The 22269-nt window shown below is 29.5% G+C and overlaps 1 protein-coding gene across 1 annotated transcript in view; it reads left to right on the top strand.

The window, feature by feature from the left end:
• Positions 1–22269, top strand: part of LOC132952409 (uncharacterized) — a 217122-nt gene that overhangs the window by 16916 nt on the left and 177937 nt on the right. The window contains exon 2 of the mRNA XM_061024703.1: positions 3274–3318. Coding sequence (XP_060880686.1) covers positions 3274–3318 — 45 coding nt within the window. The remainder of the gene's footprint in view (positions 1–3273; positions 3319–22269) is intronic.

Here is a 22269-nt window from a genome sequence, read left to right as displayed (position 1 = left end):
ATTTTATTTCATACCAAATTAGTCCCGGAAACGATGTACAAATGAAAAACGGAAACAGCTTAATCGTGTGGTGAGTTTACCCTTTTTTTTGTGAAATGAAAATAAATTAAACTATCAAATAAATTACGTAAATGTGTTTTTGGTATAAATACTATATATACGTGGAATATAGATATTTACTAGACGAACACTATATTATGTAGATGTAACTCGACATGAATTAATTTTAAACGTAAAAGCTTCTTGTCGGGTTGATGTATTAAATGTGACTCATACGTCTGTTTTGATCAAACACACCAACGAAATACAGTTTAAGCAAATCGAGACTACATATTGTACCGTCAGGATGACATGCCTAAAATGATTAGATTAGTTGAACATTTACACAAAATATATGAAATTAAAACATCCTTCACCCCCAATTTATACTGACTAGTAACTACATATTCAGAATATTTAAATGAAACATCGAGATGTACGGTGCGTTATATTTAATATAGTACCTCGATTTTGCAGGATAATAACACACACACACAAAAAAGAGGTATATAAATATTATTTTATGCAACGCTATTTTTATGAATAATAAGAACCTATATATTATGAGATAAATTTATATTAATAATGAGACAAATTGTATTCTTAAGTTTCTAGTTCGATAATAGTTGATTGTTTAGTATGGTTTAAAGCTTAGAACGCATATAAATATACTATAATACGTCGTAATATATTCTAAAATATAATGCGCTTTGAACAAAATTTGAATAAACTAAAGATCAATTAACGGCTTATAATTAAAATATTAATTATATGAATAATTAATTTATGTATGCTGGAATTGCGATTATATATGTTTTCGGGAAAAATAAATCGATATGAAACTATAAAGCAGTTTTTAGTTTAAAAAACATTTGATATCTATAGAACATTTGAAATATATATGAATAAATTTGAATAAACAGAATAATTGTTAGATATAATACGTTAAAAAAATATTTTGCTAGTTATAATAGAATTAAAAATGTATTAGGAATAGAAATAATTATTATATTATAAATGTTAAGTGCTCTAGATAGTTCCAAATAATTTAATTAGTGATTTTATTGCTACCTTTAAATTGTATAGGAGATTTCAGGTGACATCTTCTTTATGTTCAATCCGTAGAGGAGAGACATGTCGTGGGAGTTAAACAAGTAGTATAGTCAGTAGGAGTCGATTATGATTCATGACCAAGCTAAATACGTATAAAGTCAATAGCGATTAGAGAAGGTTATGATAGAGTATTTCTTAAGATAGAATCGGGCTTCCAGCAGAGTCACGATAAATTGTGATTTGTGGTTGATACACCTATATGCTATAGGTTAAAACATTGGCCAGTAAGGATTAATGACGACCATTTGGGCTGCCGGACTTTCCACGCGGCATTTGAGTGATAACATGGTCAGCAAAAGGGAGAAGTGCAAGGTATACACACGATTTTCGGGAATATAATATTATGCAAGGCGATCTCATTATTATTGCAGCTATGCCGACGTGACCAAACAACCATTTTTTCTTTTTAGGTCAATATTATGTGAAATGGGAGTTTAATACAGAAAGTTTTTTTGTAGGAACACGGCGCTGTAGTTAATGGGGCTGGGGTAAATTTATAGGAGGTGAAATTGAAAGTCTGAAGCGATTAAAAATGTTATTATGGTTTAAAGAAAAATGTAACGGCAAAGCGTTAATTATAGCCGAGCATATTCAGTGATAAATTATGAGAAGAAGGGTTGTAATTATTTATCTGCGAAGGAAATATTGAGTAACTGGGAGTAAAAAAGGTAAACCTTCAGAACTGTAAAATACTGAACCATTCGTTAAAACAAGTAAATAATATTTTCAAATTTATGTACATAAACAGAATATTTATAGAGTTTTAAGGGGATTCGATACCGTGATTTTCTTTTTTTGTCTAACACACGCGTGACATAGTAATTCAGACGTGTTTTTTGCCAAACATACCAATTGATCTAACGAAGTGATAAGAATTCTGAAAATATTTTTGAATTAGTCGTCAAGTCTACATGAAATTGACTTTCCCCCATTTTTGATATTATTCCCCAAATGTTATATTAAAAAAAAGTATTTATAAATTGTCGTATTTCAATTTTTGGAGAAATTAAAATCAAAAAATCAAAAATATTGGAAAGTCGATTTCAAGTAGACTTGACGACAAATTCAAATCTGTTTTTAGAAATCTTATAGTTTCATTGGATCAATTGGTATGTTTGGCAAAGAACCCGTCTAAAATCCTATGTAGAGCGTGTGTTAGACAAAAACAGAAAATCGTGGTATCGAATCCCCTTAAGTATAATTTATTGTATTTAATAGAATCGTATAAAAATATTAGTAATAAAATCAGATTTCTGAGAAATGTATAAAAAAACTATGATTGTTTAAAAATGTTATGTATATATTATTATAATCATTAAATAATATGATAGTACTTTGTTGATAAATGCATTAGAAACCAAAAGCATAATTTATTTTAGTTTTTTACATTTAGTTGCATAATTATTTTGTCATATTTTATTTTTTGATTCTGAATAATAGGATTACATTTTATAATACAATTTTATTGTATAACTCTTATTGATTAGATTGACGATTACATAGACAATTGTAACAGTATATTATAATATATTATATATATTAATATAAATACACAGTGACATATACAAAATATGTACCGGCAAACTAAAGGTGCACCCAATTTAAATTTTCTTCTTAAAATATCATAAAAAAATAGTGTTGTTTTGAGAACATGAAAAATTCTTGAAAGCCAATTATGGAGTTTATGTTTATAGATACAATAGCACAACGTTGTGTGTACAGCGATGGGAATCATTTTATATTATACCGCAATAACGATATTACAAAGTCAAGTGTTTGCACCATGACAAGGAGTACTTAAAATATTGGTTAACTACTACGTTTTAATATACACTTATAGTGGGTTGTATTGTTTAAAAAAACAATATTAATTTTACCAGATCAATGATTTTACAATTTTCATTATTATGTAAATATGTAATAAGGATAGTACCTATTATGTGATAAAGCTTTAGTGGTTTTATAATTAATATTTTTTTTTTAAGTTTAGTGATATTTACAACATTGTGAAATTAGTGATAATATTGACATTTTATATAATATAATAATCTTAATACCACATAATATAATCCAAACATGATATAACTATTTAATTAAAATCATATTTGTGTGTGATTTCAGGGCAAAGGAAATTCGGCTATAATGAAATCCTTGCACAAGCCAAAGGTAAGCCATGATTATTATGTTAAGTCATAAAATCCGTGAACGAAACAATAGCATTGAGTATAGATGATAATATTTGTATATTATATAAACAATTTGTCTTAACGTCATATAAACTCATAAATATTTAGCTAAATATTATTAATAAAGCAACGCTCAGAAAAACAATAATTATTATTATTCTAATTTCTAATATTTTGTATTACTCGTATAATATAATTATACTATTTTAGTATGTATCGGTATGAATTTGTGTGGTTATATTATCATAATTATACATAATATGCATTATTATGTGAGGTTTTTGATACATTTTTGAATATTTTTAATTGACATGTAATAAAGCATTTTTACAGTGGTACTCTTGAAACGTTTGTCGATTACTTTATTTGCGGTGCCTTCGTCTGTATAGTATATTAGTATATGCAATATCTGTAAACTGTATAATATGTAATAGGTATGTATATATCTGCATATATTTATATATATGTAATCTCGGTGGTAATCACGAAAATGTGAAAAGTACACAGGTGTCCGACTAACTAATCAGTCAACGTAGATTAAACGCGTGTAGCTATAATATCTGCAGTCGTCGACCAATTGCGGACTTTGATGTTAATATTATTATGCGTATACGCGTATTAAATATTATATTATACGATTACCTATCAGAAACGTGTGTTATAAAAATTGTGGTAATATTGTACTATTTTGTAACGCGAAATTCTAATCACACCGAAATTCTGAATTTAATATATAATATTAGGTACATAAAAATGCGTGTGTTGAGTTATTTGCGACTATAACTCGGGGTATGAAACGCGTGTTCTCGAATCTGTGGCAGAGTGAACCGTAAACGGATTGAAGGAGATTCGTATAGGCGGACAAAAGTTTTCTCGTATCGTAAATAATAATTGAATATTTGAATGCGCACATTTCTGATACGGACGTACACAGTGCACGGGGTGCGGAAAATAGCTTGAGACAAAAGACAAAGTGTATAGATTATAGTATCTGTTGTACGCGCGATGCTGGGGAAATTCGAAAATCCATACTTTGCAAACACATTAGTGTGAAAAACCTATATAGATATATGGTCGTTGATTATATTATAATTTATCAAACTTCAGTTTAACAATGAACTCTCGTGTTTAATTATATACTTAATCAACCCGTTTCATTTAGATAACTATAATAATTAATACATTATTAACATTAACTGTATACGAACTGCGCATAAATATAGGTAGGCTAGTATAGGTACCTAAAATAATGTTTTAATCCATCATAAGTTGAATTAAAGGAGTATAGCACAAGTATCTACTTTGAAAATGAGTCGATTGATCGATCCGCTAATACATTTAGTGGGATATCTATATAAGTTTCTTAGAATACTTATTTATGTTTCATACATTAAGTTTAAATAATATTTATAATTTATAAATTAAAAATTGCGAACGGTATGGTTCGTTTAAGAACGGAACTGAATAATTATTGTAAATGTAAAATATATATTTAAATTATATTCATAAAATTAATGTATAATATGTCACCTCGTGCCAATTAGAGTTAAAGATCAAGGCGTCGTCGGTCGCCGGTTCTCTTTCAATGACAATAATAATTATAATCACAACTTATTATATATTTGAACCTAAAATATAAAAACTTAATAGTTACTTAATTATATTGTCATTTATTTCTTCATGTACCTACTATTATGATAATATTTTAAAGGTACTAGTTTTATTTTTTAAAAAACATCATTATAGGTATAATTATTAAAAGATAATTTAAAATTTAAAAATAGGCAAATACAAAATCAAATAATACTTATTAGTTATCAGTAAAATGTTATATTTCGTAAGTTTTTACGTTTAATAATATCTTTTAATTATTAACAACGCTGTTATTTCTGTATAGGTTGTTGTTTTTTTGTTAGTAATTTAAAAATATAAAATTTTAAATATCACCAAATACAGTTAAGTAAAGTTTTTTTAAGCAAATATTTTTATAAATTTATAAAGTTTTAAACTGGTGTTTTTTTTTTATAGAACTAAATAAACTGAATAGAGAGGTAGAAAGGCTTTTCATGAGATTCAAACTAGTTAGAAAAATATCGTTTGTTTGATAATAGTTGAGCTCCTTAGCGCTATTTAATTATTTTAACGATAATGAACAAAAACGTCCTTTGATAAACATGATTTGTGACCGCCAAAAAAAAAGACGTGTTTATTTCACCTATAAGCAACAAGTTATTATAAACTTACTCTTGGTATCAAACAATTTTAGCAAAAAGTTAAACTAGGCAGTTATAACACTTTTGAAATGTAAGTATTATGCGTATGCCACGACCGAAGTTTATTTCTATATTATATCGCTCATAATATAGTAAATGGTGAAATGTACTATGTACAATAATAAATGACAATCATTATATATTATACCTACATTTTAATTTATTTATCAATATTATTGATAATAAAAAGTATAGTTATACGATTGATACTCAGTTGACAGTCGTGTTAATATATTAATAACTTTAGTCAAAACTTAATTATATAAATTCATAGTTAACTATAAATTAGGTATGTAAGATACAATTATGCTAAACAAATATTTTCTAAAAATAATTCATTAAAAAGAAATCATATATATATATAACATAATATATAAAATGTAAATTAAAATATGCTACAGTTTTCACGATGTCCGATGAGTTATAATAAAATAAATATAATATTATATTATTATGTATATATCATAATACTACATACTTATGGAAGAACAATTCTTGAAAGATTTGTCGTAAGTATACAATTATTATTACATACAAATACTTAAATATAATGTTGAAAAAAAAACTTCATGTTAGTTAAGAATTTTATATAATATGAATATAATATTAACGTTAAACGTCTTAATGGAATGTAATGACATGTATAGAAAACATGTTGATAAAAAACATACACTATATATGATATACCTACGACCTACGTCCTACATATAGGTATGTATATCAGAGGATTAAGCGTTTGAACTTTCTACAAAGCTTGCAGTCTTTTTCTTTTATAAATCTATAATTTATTTAAATTGAGAAAAACTGAATAGCTCGGAGTTGTTGGTCTGGTTTTTCTAAAAGGTCTAAAAAGTAAACGTAAGTAAATAAAATTAGGATACTGTGAGTTGTGACCGGTAGTATTTTTCAATACAAGTTAAATTACATTTTCCTTTTCATCAAAAAAAAAAACTATTTTCATGTTGTACGTTTAGTACGATGTATAGGTACAGAGTTTTATACTTTTACAGAATACTGAAACGTCTGAATCCAGATAAGAAGATCAAACAAATGGGTATATAGATAAATATTAAATAAGTTATACAAATATGTATTTTTGCAGTTCTTTCAATTTTGAAAATTTTTATTTTTTATCCTTCTTTTAAGTAATTTATAGTAAAATATTTAAAATCAACCGACCGGATTTATTCGGCGTAACAATTATAATATAACAATTAATTTAGTTTTTTTCGTAGATGCATTTGATAGGCCTACAGCTGCAACAACTCAATTTTCATAAAAAATTGTCTACATTTTGTTAGAAATGTCCAATACAGAAACTAATATATAATATTTCTGTATGTGATGAGTGTAGATAACAAATTATAATTAATAAAGATAAGACCTTAATTATCTGGTCATATGCAATATATTATATTATTTTAAATATAAGACAAACTATAAAAATGTAATTTAAAATGTAGTTAAAACAAATGTTATTTAAGTATGATAACATTTAATTGTATTTAAGGATTGAAATATAAGAAGCAGTATGTTTTTTACGCTCAAACTCAGTATCGGCCAACTTCTTGTTACCATTAATTGAATGAAAAATAATCTGAGATGTTCGTTTGTTACACCCAATTATAGAGATTTTTTCTTTATATTTTGAAAGACAAAACTAATTTTGCCAAAAAAATGGAGTGGTCTGATTGTTGCAGTAGGTCCGTCAATTGGTAGGTAGTTTCAGGGAATTATTACTAAACTAGTTCTCCCGACGTCGTTGATTCAAATAGAAAAAAATAAATACCTATTGTTGCCTGTTAGTCCTAAATTAGTTATTGATTTTTGGTTACGACATATACGAGTAAAACCAAGATAATAAATAATTATACGAGATAACTCGAGATATATTATTTAATATTTTAAACTTAAGTTTAGATTTTAAACTTCTATATAACAGATACACTGCACTCCGCAGTCACACTTCTATAGAAGACATAGGTACGTTGTTAATTATTTTAATATAATATTATTATTAACTTTATAGGATTTAATATGTAGGTACAGTAATAACTAATAACACAGTGCACGTACCTTTTATTTTGAATAGATACTATGGTAAAGGAATTTTAAGTGCGTTTAATGCTTATTTTATTTACTTTCTACATAAGTAAGAATAAACAAATTATGACAAACATGAAAACGAGTTAACTGGTGTTGTATTTTTGATTGTTATAATAATTTATGTATCACTTAAATCGGAGCCTTCATGTTGGTGTATAGTATGGTAAATTACCAATTAGTGATTTGTTGCTAATTGCATTCACTGTAAATTCTGCGACACTTACACGTGTATTGCGTTAATGTATATACATACTACTAAATATAGGTAATATGTAAACACATTAAACCAATATTCAACAAGATAATGTAATAATATAATGTGTTATATAGAGGTATACACTATATATATTATTATTATATATCACAATCGGACAAAATATCCGCTTTACAATTGAAAAACTCATAAATAACCGGATAATAAATAAACCTTTGATCATATATATCATATCATATTTTTATTATTATTACAACCACTCATTCAATTGCTGCAGGGCCTTTTAGACAATTTGAAACGTTATTTGTTTTTCACGTTGAACAGTAAAGATAAGTATTATTTTTTTTATAGAAAAATAAATTGTCATCTGAGCCACCAGATGGAATACGATTTTTATGATTTTACGGTTCAGATTTTCTTACAGGCAACGATCTGGGGATTGCATGTGTACGATTTTATTGTTTTGAAGATTCAGTGAGAGGGCAAAGGTTTATTTTGAGAATATGTTTTCGTCTGTCCACGCGGCTTTTTCTAGCCGAACGCGTTTCGAATTTGGACCCGTAAGTTCTCCCTTCCCCGCGACCACGGTCCCGTCGGCGCGGTGTCGGTAGTCGCGTGCGGAGCGAGGCGAGTGAGCGCGACGCGCCGCTCCGCTCTGTCACCCGCTCACTCAGTCCTCTTGCTCAACCCTTCGGGAGCCATCGGGGGCGGCGACGGCGGACAGACACCCTAATCGATCGGGTCCCGCGCCCCGCCGACGTCCACGTTGGCACCACTGCGGTTTCGTCGCCACCCCCGCGCGCTTCCTGCTGCCACCACATCACCAGCGCACCGCACCAACTATTCACTACAACGGCGGTGCGACTATACCGCGGTATGATAATAATAATAATGTTATAAATTATAATCATAACGATAACAAATAACAACATATCGATGTCGCGTGCGACCGGCGGTCGGCGGACGATCGGTCGGCCGGCCTGCGAACGACACGTCCTTCCCCTTCCCCGCCGCCACTACCGTCCGACAGAGCGGTGCCGCAGCCACGGCCGCCGAACGCCGTGCCGGTATTGGCCGAAACGTGTGTGTAGCGTTGCCGTTGCCTACCGGTCGACCGGCTGCCGTCGTGCGCGCGTGTTTTTCGTCAGTGCCGCGTTCGCGTCCGCCGTGCGCGCGTCTGTTGTTTTCGTCGTCGCGCGTCGTTCGCCGTTCTCACGTTGTCCCGTCCCGTTCGGAGATTTAAACAATATTGTTTAACGGTGAACCGTATTACGCCTATTAGGAGTGTCGTCGGTTTGTCGTATACGATTATATGTCGGTGGACGGTATCGCGAGTTCCTCAACGACCCGCCGCGTGTGATGTGACCGCCCGGCCGATGGACTTTTCGAGGAAAATAGTATTTAAAAAAAAAAGTTGTGCTCGCGAGTTTGGCCGGAGTTTTCCATGGACCGCAACCGTCGCTGCCGCACGCGAGGTCGGTGAACGTCGAAAAATATTTCTGCAACGCATTCTGTGAGTTGAACCTACCTATTTTATTTTCCGAAGCCAAGTCCGTCTCGAAGTGCATCGCACACAGTGGTGCCCCCTCTTCATACACGACATCATGACATAATTTATTACCTAACATAATATAATATGCACTTATTGGTATATTATTATAATTTAGGCGTTGCAGATTGGATGGGGGGGGGGGGGTTGTAGTCACGGAAATTATAACGATAACAGTATAAAACGAGCGTATCATGATATTATAATATTGACAGGGGACGATCGTTTATTCGTTCGTACAGAAACGGCCGAAAATCAAATCGTCATCGATTTTCGAGTCACGATTCCTATAACGTACGACGTGTTGACGTATAGTAATGGGCACGGCCGGGGAACGATTTTTTGTTTTTCGAAAAACGTTTCTCGCGCGGGTAATGCGTAAACCCCGCGCGCAGACACCACGACGACCATACGGTAGCCCGGTCACGGACCGGAGTAAACTGGTTTTAGCAACCACAACAAACCACTGCCGCCGACCGAATGACGACGTGTGTAGACTGTAGTCGTAGAGGTAGACGGTCTCCTAGCGTATAATAATAATATTATATTGTACCGTATGCGTTCGTATTATTATTATTATTATTATTATTATTATTATTATCATGGTACAGCATTCGTGGTTCTCTCCATTATTGTCGGATTGCGTCTGGTCGCGACCACCGGGAGATTTTCAAAACAGATCTCTCCGAATATTATATTATATATATTTTTTTTATTATCATTACGGCGACGACGACGACTACGACATTTACGGTTTAGCCGGTACATATATATAATATAATTATTATTATTATAATGTTATGTATTATATTATTATTTTCTGCTTTATATTATTATTATACTCGGAACGGGGTTTATCGCCTGTACGCGCCTGTTTATGTGGTGAAATGACGAGGATAACGACGACGTCGCGGAACCGAACAATAAAATTCGGCCTCCGACGTGTTTTTTAAGCGTTTTTTTAATTTTTTCATTCGATTTTACGATCCGATTTGTAACGTAGAAAAACGATTCCACCGCCGTCGTAGCCCGTAGGTAGGTGCGCGGGCGGCGCAACGTGTCTCTCTTTCGGCGAACGCAACAAGACAAACGTCAAATCTCACATTCCGTTTCTTTGAGCACTGGTGTAGTACGGTTGTAGCGTTTCGTAGAAACGGATTGACGCGAAGCAATAATATTATTGGGAATTATTGTTATATATATATATATATATACGTAATATGTATCATTTTATGTACGTTTATTTTTTATTCGTCGACTAGCACAAAAACAACGTTTTTTCGTCTCTACACGATATTGTTATTATGGTTTGGCCACGATGGGATTTTAATGCGCTGCACAGATTTTTTTCGTTTCAATTAACAATATTAATCGATATTATACATATTATAATATTATAATGACCACTACTATAGGTTAGGTGGCACTGTTCTTGTTTCGATGACTATTTAGCATTTTCGTTTCGATTCGTTGGAACTCGACACAATATTATTGTTATGGAGTTGCGCATGATTGTAGTAATCCATTGATTCGTTCTCAATCGTTCAATTATTAGAACAATATTATGATAGAACAGTTTTGTAAAGTTCGAATAAAGTTAGTATAGACTTTTTTCAGCAGCTATGAGATGATAAAAAATATTTTAATGTTTTCAGAAAGATTTTTATGATAAACTAGTGTTTTAGTTTAAAGATAAAATATAACTAGTTTATTCAGTTGTATATACATATATATATATAATATACAGAATACATGTATAATTTATTATAACTTGACGAAAAGATGAGTAACAGGCAAAGTTTTTATAACCTATAGCCACATAGTTTTTGAAATTTTTAAACATAATAACAATTATTAAGTTACATTTTTTATCACACCATAAAAATATACATCATTTTTATTTCCCACGCAATTCGTAATTGGATGCTCACGGCATGAGCTATATTGAAAACTATAACAACTGATGAGCGATAATTATTAATATCTTAGTTACAATTAGGTAGATAGCCATCTATGACTATTTATGACATTGAGTGACTTCGTCATTAGACGAAGGATGGCAATGATAATTGCAGTCTTATAGTTTAACTAATAAATCGGTTTTTAATCGTTAATTGATTTTCTGAAAATTATTTTTGAATTACAAATTTGGGTAGTAAATTTGTTTATATTTATACTGATATAATATGTAAATTGTAAACAAATCTTTTCCTTCATTAAAATATAATTGTTATTAATTTTACAAGAAAAAAAATATGTATTCCTAAAATATTAAATACTATAAAATGTGTAGGGAATTATTCAATTATGACCATTGAGTTAACAGATAAAAATGGTTAATGTCTTACCAAAAACATGATACACCTACCGCCTACCCGTAAATTCAAATGTATATTTTCCATAATTTCATTAATATTTTGTATATCTTAATTTTGTTTTACAATATCAGGTAATGACTAATGTCATTAATATTTTTTTACACTAATGCAATTTTTTTGATATAAAATAGAAGTCTTATAATATAGATACACGCACCTAATATAGTATTCAGATTTTTAATATTTTAGTTAACGATTTAAATATATGACAGCTAAGGATCGTATGTACATACGATATATACCTTTGCATGATGTTTTGAAAACAGTTTTACGCGATCTATTTATCATTTAGTTTATTATAATTTATAATAGTACGAATTTCTATGCATTATATTTTATATTAGGTATATTAGATATATTTCATGGTTAGTATAGTGACTTTAGTAGGTACTTTATGAGAGGAACTTTAATTTTATATCTTTTGATTTTAATAATTTATATAGTTTGTATTTACTATTTGTCTACTAAGTGTTAATCGTTTAGCGAAATTTGTTAAATTTAGGTTTATTTAAACCTATCAGACATACCGAATTTAATTTTTAAAACAGTTATTTAGACCGTGCAGTTAAATTTTCAAATTAAACGTTATCATAAAATATTATAATTATTTAATACTTCTTATTTTCGTATACCTTCCTTTTAGTAATTTTTCCTTTTCTATTTGGTATAAACTTATACAAACATAAATTATTTTAAAAACGTTTACAAAAACGTAGCTCTATTTAAAATACGTTGATCAAAAGTTTTTGTTGATATTATTGTTTTTAAAATGAAAAGTTAAAGTAAAAGTAAAATAAAATAATATTACGCGGACGTACCTATTATTATTATTATATTTAGGTACTGCAATTTAGTTTTTCAATCACGCTCGAAAAAATTATATTACAAATGAGGCACGTAGTTGTTTTTAGTTTAAAAATATTTGAAACCAACTTTAATAACTAAAGCTGAATTAAAAAAAAAAAAAAATTAGATTCTTTGATTACGTTTTCATGTTACAGTGTTACATGTTATTATTATTGCGTGATACCTAATATAGTGATGTATATCCTACCTACTTGTGGCGGGGTCCTAGCTAGCACGTGCTGTATAAAAGGATCGGTATTTATATTTTTTTTTATTGCCATCGGTTACTTATTTCGTTCCTTATTTTTTTATACATAACCGTTTCGCCAAATGTCGCGGGGGAATTTCAGTGTCGGCTCATTTGAATTCACGGACAGGAGTCTTGGCCAAACCATGCCCAGAAACGTGCACAACAACAACAACAAAAATATCAGTGTTAGAGTAATACATCGCGTCTTCACATATTTATTATACAACATTATGGGCACTATTATCGTGATGATATATTACCAACATAGGTATTACTTTTATACTGTTGTATAGTGGTGCCGATGTGGCGGCATATAAGCAGTAGTAGGTAATAATGATAATAATAATAATATGACTTATTTTTTAATACGATTACACAGACGTTTCAACAACCGTGTAACTATACGCTATGCCACAGAACCTATGCAATGGCCATTCTGCTTATATATGATAAATTATATTATGGTGTACCCGGGCAAAGGCGCAGCACGTGATGTTGCATCCCAATGACGCATTGCGCTATAATAGAATAGTACTGGAGAATCAGCCGGCGTGTACACTTATAAGTTATACTGCATAGGTATATTATGTTCCATGGTATATATTATATATCATCTCCTTGAGACCGTATAGTATTATAAGTTCGCCGGGCTTTGGAAAATCGTTAGAATTTTTTTTGTGCAGTTTTTCATTTCTTTTCCAAGTGCAGTTTTCTATCTGTTCAATCGACCTATCGCTTCGTTTGCCGCGCTTAAGGTTTATCGTATCCCATAGTAAATGTACGGACATTTGAAACATCATTTTCACGTGTAAAATCTTCTGGGTCTCCCCTCGATATATTATAATATTATAATGCATTCGTGTGCACTTACGTACATGATATTATTATAGATCAGAGTATAATAATATTATTGTATCGTGTGCACATAACGCGTTATATTATTATAATATCGCAGTCAATTTCGCGCGACCGGAAGTCTATTAGCGATCGTGTTAATGTACGTGTGTTGTGTGTGTAGGTGACGGGACGAGACTCGTGTGTTACGTTTTATGAATAGGAGTATATTATATTTTAATAGTGCGTGTGTGCACATTACATAATATTATGTTATAAATCGAGATAACTATTCCGCGGTTGAGGTCAAGAAGCCATCGAATGTATATACTGCAGCATAATATCTTCTGTGTATATTAGCCGCCGTCATCGTTGTTACAACTACTTACAAATACGCGACAACCGTATTTTTTATTGGTCATAGTAATAACTATTAATATGCATGCCCGAGATAATAATATTATTTACAGCCATTATAATATAATAATAATTAATATACCTACCTAAAATGTAATACGTATAGAATAACTATCTACGGGTATATTGTTAACGCGTCGACACGTTGCTTAAAAATTTTACGAAACCGTGAAAGCACAGCGAGTGATCCATGACTGTCGTCACCTATGTAAATGTTATTAATTATTAGTTATTATTTTTTAGTTATTACCTGTACGGCCATACATCATCGTATAATATGACACGTGAACAATTATAATACATAATAATATAGCCTATATAGGACGTACGTCTATATAGGTGTGACGCGCTCCGCGATTGTCATATTATCCCGACCGGTAAATACACGATACGACGTAAATACAACTGTTATTTATTGTTGTCGAATTTTCAATCAGTTGTTGCAATATAATATCTCAAAACATTGTGACGTGTGTACTGTGCAGTGTATACTAAATACACTATAGCAGCTATCGTATACCGCATATACATTTTATTGTATGACTTTAATTAGAAAAAAATTAATATCCGTATAGATTGTATATGTCCTGTACTAAAGGATATAGTTTATACCTACGAGTTATATGACACATATAAATATGTTTATGACATACATGTATGTATATACTATTTAGTATCTATATATTGATAAATAATTATCAATATAAACGGCGTTGGTAAGTATTAAAGTTCACACGGTACCGTCTACATAAATTATATTCGATTACCTACTTAAAAATAAAGTATATCAATAATTAGCCGAGAAATGTATTGGCACACTGCAGCAGCAAATACGAGTATAAAACTATACTAGTTTACTCAAAATTGTACCTGTACGTCATGTAATAAACGAATTTTTATTACACTATTGTTTTTTTACCTCACCAGTTCAAATGTTGATTAGCAAAATTAAGAAATGAAGTGAATGATCGTGGATAATATACAACAATAATTAAATATAAAAATTCAAAATAGTTGGGTCTTGTCTTTTTTTTTATTATTAGATTAAGGCTTTGACGACTGAGCTTGTAGGGTTGGTACAGTAAGGTTGTGACGGTTGGTACGGTTGATTAGCAACACCTGTATGTGTGACAAGGTTTTTGTCTCTACGAACCCGGGTGGTCACCCATCCGGGACCTAGTGGCAGCGGACGTTACTTACTCTCAATCATTGTGCGTGATTGATTGTAACTACAGCGCCGCGCCAAGTCATGGTTTTATTTTTATATGCTATTTTTATATTTATGTATATTAAGGCCGATAGCAGAGTGCTATAGGTTAGATTATTTACCAATGGCAGCATCAGTATCTGCAGTGTTAATTTTGTGTTATGCGGTTATGTGTAGTTTTTAATTCAAAGTTTTAGAATTGAGGGGAGGGGGTTGGGTAAACGCACATTAAGGATCGGACGTGTGAGGTAGGAGTTTGCTCTTCGTATTATTTTGAAATTAAATACATTTGATATATAGGCACTAGCTCGAGTACAAGTAATATTGTAAATCATGTGTAACTACGCTACATTATTATTTTGTATACATATTTAGATATTTATGATAACATTATGTATAAGTAATAAGTATATAAGTATAATAGGCTATGATTAGTTGAAGGTGTTTAAACATTTTATAGTTTATACTTCTCACAAAATATAGGTAGGTACTTTTATAATATAAACTTATTGAAATGTAACGTCTAATATCTTCTGTGTTATCCACTTATCATATTTCATTATAATATTTATTAATAATTTATATTATATTATGATGAAGATAGGTACTGCACGTACACTGTATGCATATTGCATATTATACCTACAATATGTATGGATAAAAAAATAGTAAGCATACTATCGTCTGACCTAAATCTTTGATAAAGATTCTTTCGTTAAAAAAATGTATACTTTAAGCAGTTTTCGTGTTTTATTAAAGTATCCAGGTAACAATATGCTGATGAGACAACATTATCTGACTTATATCCGTAATATGATAGACAAATGACCTCGAAATATATGCTGATAAAATAATGTTCTAGTTACGCTTAACTTCATGTATTTTTGAATCTATCAGTTATCTTAATTTAATATTGTACGACGTGCCAAAATGAGACTTATTTTATAATAGGTATTTTAACACAGTTTTTCTTAAAATTCTTTTTCTTTTTTTTTTTTATTAGAAGTAACAATATAACTATGAAGTTAACAACCCATTCATACTTATTTCACTAAAACTTCTCTAAGAAATATTATTCTACAAGGTTTTTATGCTAAACAATATGTCAGTATAGTTTAAATGTGAAAGTTTAGCAAATTTTTTTAACTCTTTATTGTATTCAAAAAAGTTTTGGATTTTAAAAACATAATATTATTAAGAACAAGTACTACGTCGAGAGTAAAATCCGAAGTAAAATCTCATATTATTTTACATAATAGATTATTACTATAATACGTGTTATACACTTTATTTTGCTGAATATGATTTATTGAATTTGCATAGTAGTCCTACTGTAGTGTGTAATGTACATACACGATACACATATTCGTTTACTTGAGGCAATGTCTATTATATTATCATAGTTTTACATTTAAACCGCAGGCGTTTTTTGTCACTTTGTCGTATGAAATAATATAATAACATGTTATATTGTTATGATCATATTAATAATTAGTCTTATTAACATTGATCGCCAGGAGCCAGAGGTGTTGTCGTTCTTCTGCGCACCGGTACCGCGGTGCGTATCTGATCAATACAGTTATGATATTATATAATATACAATATATTAGGTCTATAGTTTTTCTTTTACAGTACATATAATACGATTTACAACAGGTGGGGTTAATGTATTTATGTAGAAATTCACTCCCCCTTGAGCTATGCTATTGCGTTGATTGTTTTTTTTTCACATAAGAGATATATAGGATGGTTTATACGAGGATTTATAAGTTCATTAATCTGCAGTACAGACGTCAGACAGGTCATAATAAGTGATAGGTATCTATATTTGTTGTTTTTCTATAGTATATTATCAACATTTATATGACATATTTCGATACTACTCATTAGGTTTATCAATATTATAGTTAACTGAAAAAATCGAAAAATATATAGAATAAAGTCCATTACAAATTATTATTCCCTATGCGCCTATTACAGGTAATATACTAATATCCAAGTCTAGTATACCTATATAAGATGTTGTCCCGTCGGTTTATAGCGTTTTACGTATAAATATTCAATGTAACTTGGATATACAATAATCCCTCGTTATCCTCAAAGGTTACGTTCTGCGGATAACGAGACCATAGATTGCAATATTTATTGTACAATATTTTACCTTAAGTATTTATCTCTGATGGTAAAGTATGTACATGTAGTTATGCGTAATGATACAACAAAAATTATCTAAAACAAATTACAGCGTATATAATAATGATAAAATATAGGTGGGCAATGGTTATTAGTTTATGGGTATTTCCTACTCGATTGCGGAAAATAAATCCGTGGATAACAAGAGATTACTGCAATGGTCCAAATACGTTGTTATAATTAGTTTGTTTCTTTACCTACTAATTTTTTATTTTATTATATGTAATTCTATCGTAATTATATGATCAAAACGTTAAAAATTTACCTTTAGATTCAGCTGTTTTACATTTTGGTAACTATTGCACGAACCATTGTTAGATTTATGTCATGGGAATAAAACAAAAATAAAATAATTTGTATAAGAAAACATCAAGGTCACATGAATATAGTAGACTGCTGGATTTATATTCCAAACTATAACAATTATGCCTATAATAATTTATAATAATCGCATGGTTCAAACTAATTTTTAATTGCGTTATAGTTAAAATTTGAAATCCTTATTGTAAACCATTTACACATCAAAATGTTATTAAATAAATATCTATCTTAGAACTATTTCCATGAATAATTTGTAAGGTTTGTAATTATATACATGCGAGTATACGACTAATTTCTTTTTGTTTGTTTTTACTTATTTGAATGTCGGTACCTAGTAGCCTTGCCAAAATATACATTTTACTACGTGGGAGTTCTTACACAATGTTCATTAACAAAAAAGTGTTAAAATAAATAGCTCTGGATCAATGTCTAATATTGTTTAAAAATGTAATAATTATGAATGTAAATTTGGTCCATTCTAAAGTTTTATTTCTTTTTTTAAATTTGCCCACTTTTTTGCACTTCAAGGTAATACTATATTTTATCAGTAAATCAACTGATCAAGTATACCTACCACGGGTTACTAAACTTTAAATATATCTATAACATGTTCGATATAGTTATTCTCGTTGATATCTTAACACTACCGATTTCATTGAATTATACTCTGATTGGGAAATTACATTAATTTTTGGAATGTAGCATATTATAGTGTCACGATAATGGGTGGCTTCTAATCCATGTATGTATCCTTTAACATCGTCACGCATATGGCATACCTACCTATTGCGTTAATTTGTACAGACTGTATTTTTACATAAATGAAAACATAGTTGGGTATTTAATTTATTCATACTATTACATCTGCACATAAAACATTATATACCTATATATAGGGACTCTTTAAACATTTTTTTAACAATTTTAATGTATTTTGTACTTTAGTTACAATCGTTTTAAATATTAGTTTTTACAAAAGTTTTGTCATAAAAACCATTCGGTGCATTTCGTCAATGTAAATTTTTGGTTTATTTGAAAACGTGAGCACACGTCATGCATGTCGATTATTACAATATAACGTATATTAATTGTACAGTTCGAATCGCTTGTGATTTATGTGCATTTCGATGTCACTTTTGCGGACTGTTAAAGAAATATCATGCCTGGTCCCTCATTGCGATCATATGGCGTGGGGCACAGACACAAGTGTGCATAGGTTTCAGTAATTTCACGGTCAGGCCTGTTGTATTTCATTAATAGCTACACCAGTTTAACTATACAGAAATAGAACAAAGTATAATTTATGGGGACAGAAAGAATGAATGAGTGAAGTGTATCACCCTTTAAAGTTGAAAGAGAATTAAAAAATATAAAATTGAATTTAAGAAACTTGTGTTGATAATTTTATTTTGTTTTACCCACATTAATATTCACGAACAAAATACAATATAAAACCTTATAGGTACATACATGACTTTCAATGTTTACAATTTTCCGCACTCGTATTACATATTCATAATATTAAATAATATTTAATATCATATTATGATGTTTAAAAAAAAAAATGATATATCTATCTAATGATAATATTGTCTTTTCTTGTATACCTACCTACTGTAAAAATATATAACGCATACCGTTTCTTTATTTGGTGGGAAGGGGGAGGGGATGAAGAATTTTACAATTTAGTCGAAATAAATATTTTTGTCAAAAATATTTGTATGGTCTGAACGAGTATACAGTAAATTGTATGGTGAATAAGCGCTGGGTTCTATAACATGATACTTGGTAAATGGTTATGCGAAAAATTCGGTGATTTGATGTGTTTTTAATCCGTCTCGCAAAAAATAATATAATATTGTGCTTGTGGTATATATGTACCTATTTAATTATTTTCACACTCGGAGAAATATAATACTTATTTTTATATGTTTTATGTAGCTCATTTTACTGGTTGTAGTTGTTATGATATTTTGTTTCATCAAATAATCTTATACCATACAGTATATACATTATACCTATGCATAATGTATATTGTTGGGGGTATATATATATATACTATCCACTAATAAATTACGACCAGATATTTTAAATTTTAAAATGTTGAAATGGGATATATTTGAATATAATAAATTATTACCTACTATATTATATTATATTTAATGTTATTATTTTACACATTATGATTATGCGTTATTAAAAAACCTACTTTACTTGCATATTATTTTGGGATTTTTTTTTAAATTTAAATTTTGGTGAACTGAACACTAGGCTAATGACTAAAGCAATTCAATTATGGTGTTTTGTTTGAATCTTTTTTTCGAGATTCTTGTATTCATCATTGCTAAGACTGTTTAAAACTTGTTTCATTTAGATACATTTTTTTTATTACCTATTATAATAAAATGCAATTTTGGTGATTTTTTTTTTTGTTTTAGCACATTTTAGTATATTTTTATGTATTGCATCTTATTGTTTTATTTTATTTTATTCAATGAAAACCTATGTGTTTAAAATATTAAAAGATTTTGTATTACCTATCTTGTTTATGTTTACCTATGTTTATTTTCCAATTCATTTTTTTAGTGATAATTAATCAATAATCAATGATAATTTTACTTTCACTTATTTTTACGTAACAATATAACTACCTAGTCAATATTGTTAAAATAATAACGTCCAAAACTAGGCACATACTTTCTATTAAAAGTACCTATATAAATATAATATATTATAATATATATTAATTGTTTTTACTTTTTACATAAAAATATAAAATAGAGGTTGTTAAAATAATTTATTAAGTATCTATAAAATGATATGATCTTAAAACGGTGGTGTTGTTTAGAACAAAGTATCCTAAATTATTTTCAACTAATATATAACCTAATTTACATTTACAATTTAGTTCGAAATTAATTTTATAAATATTCGATTATGGTTTCATAACAAAATAAATAAATAATTTTCTCGTATATCTTTGATATTGAGTAACTATGATATGTGTCTATGCTTCGTGTATCTATGATAAATTATCATTTGTCTTAATATTTAGTAAGTTTCAAAATTTCATTGGCCATTTTTGAATGTCATGTTATAGCATAAATCGGGTTTCAAAGGGTGTGCTTGCGAGTATATTGCGCAATCGCAGCCGTGAGTCACATGGCAACCGTTGGAACCCTCCAAAGAGGGTTTTGGATGACTAATCGTGAAGTCCCGTCCCGTACAGAGAAAGAATATATTTTTCTTTTTTTACTTAGGGGAGTATGTATTGCCAAATAAACTCATCTCGATGAAAGTACATTGATTATATCCACCGCTATGGAATTATAGAAAATAAACTGCCTTTTGTTTTTATTTATTCGCTAGTTTACGACTAGAACTTAGATCTAGAATTTTATGACCGTCATCTTGTGGATTAAAATCCTGGGGAGCCCAAACGACGTTCTATAACAATAGTTTGCTAGGGGGAATGGTTGTCTCTTGGGCGTAATACGAAGTGTCAGCGAGTTGTCGTGAATTGTGATTGAAGGTCTGACAAAAGTTTTTGACAATTCATTTATATTACTATGAATTTTAGTATACCGGATTGATATATTAAAATAACTTCTTTTATTATTCAAATATATACTATATTATGATTTATTATACATTTGACTAAGGAGTTAGTACACATGTTGTAGGTGCCTATATTAAAATATTTCGTCTAATTAAAACTATATTTATAAAATATTAATATATTATAGTCTTTATACTTATATTTTTAAATATAATTAACTAAAAGTTACAAATAAAAAAAATGTCCATATATTTTGTATTACTACCTATCGAATTATTTCTATAATTACTATAATTAGATTAATATAAATAAAGTGATTGCTCTTGATAATTTTCTTGCGGACCACTGCATTTTATATTTTGTTTTGTTTTTATGTTAAAACATGGTGACTTATTAACATGTACCAGGTACCTACATATAACTCATATTTTTTAAATGTTTTAGCGAAATGTATAAATATATTTCTTAACTTCTGAAGAATTTTTTATCATTTAAAAATGTTTTACATTGCTGTTGGCTGGTTTACAGTGTTTTTTGTGTTTTTTTTTTTTACCTATATGCATATTACATGTTGTATATTTTAATATGTTATGTACTATGCAATAATTAGCTGACATATAGATATTGTACTGTCATTAAGACTATCTTAAAAGAGTATCTTGGTGGTCTTGGATATTATGTATGGAATTATTTTTTACCGAGTGCTTAATATTAAAAAACATATTATATAATTGTACAATTCTAAATACGTTTTTAATTTTTTTTATATATTAAGATAATAAAT

This window comes from Metopolophium dirhodum, chromosome 9 (assembly GCF_019925205.1).
Source record: "Metopolophium dirhodum isolate CAU chromosome 9, ASM1992520v1, whole genome shotgun sequence".
NCBI lineage: Eukaryota > Metazoa > Arthropoda > Insecta > Hemiptera > Aphididae > Metopolophium > Metopolophium dirhodum.
The sequence above is the reverse complement of the archived record's forward strand: the minus strand, read 5'-3'. Positions and strand labels throughout refer to the sequence as shown.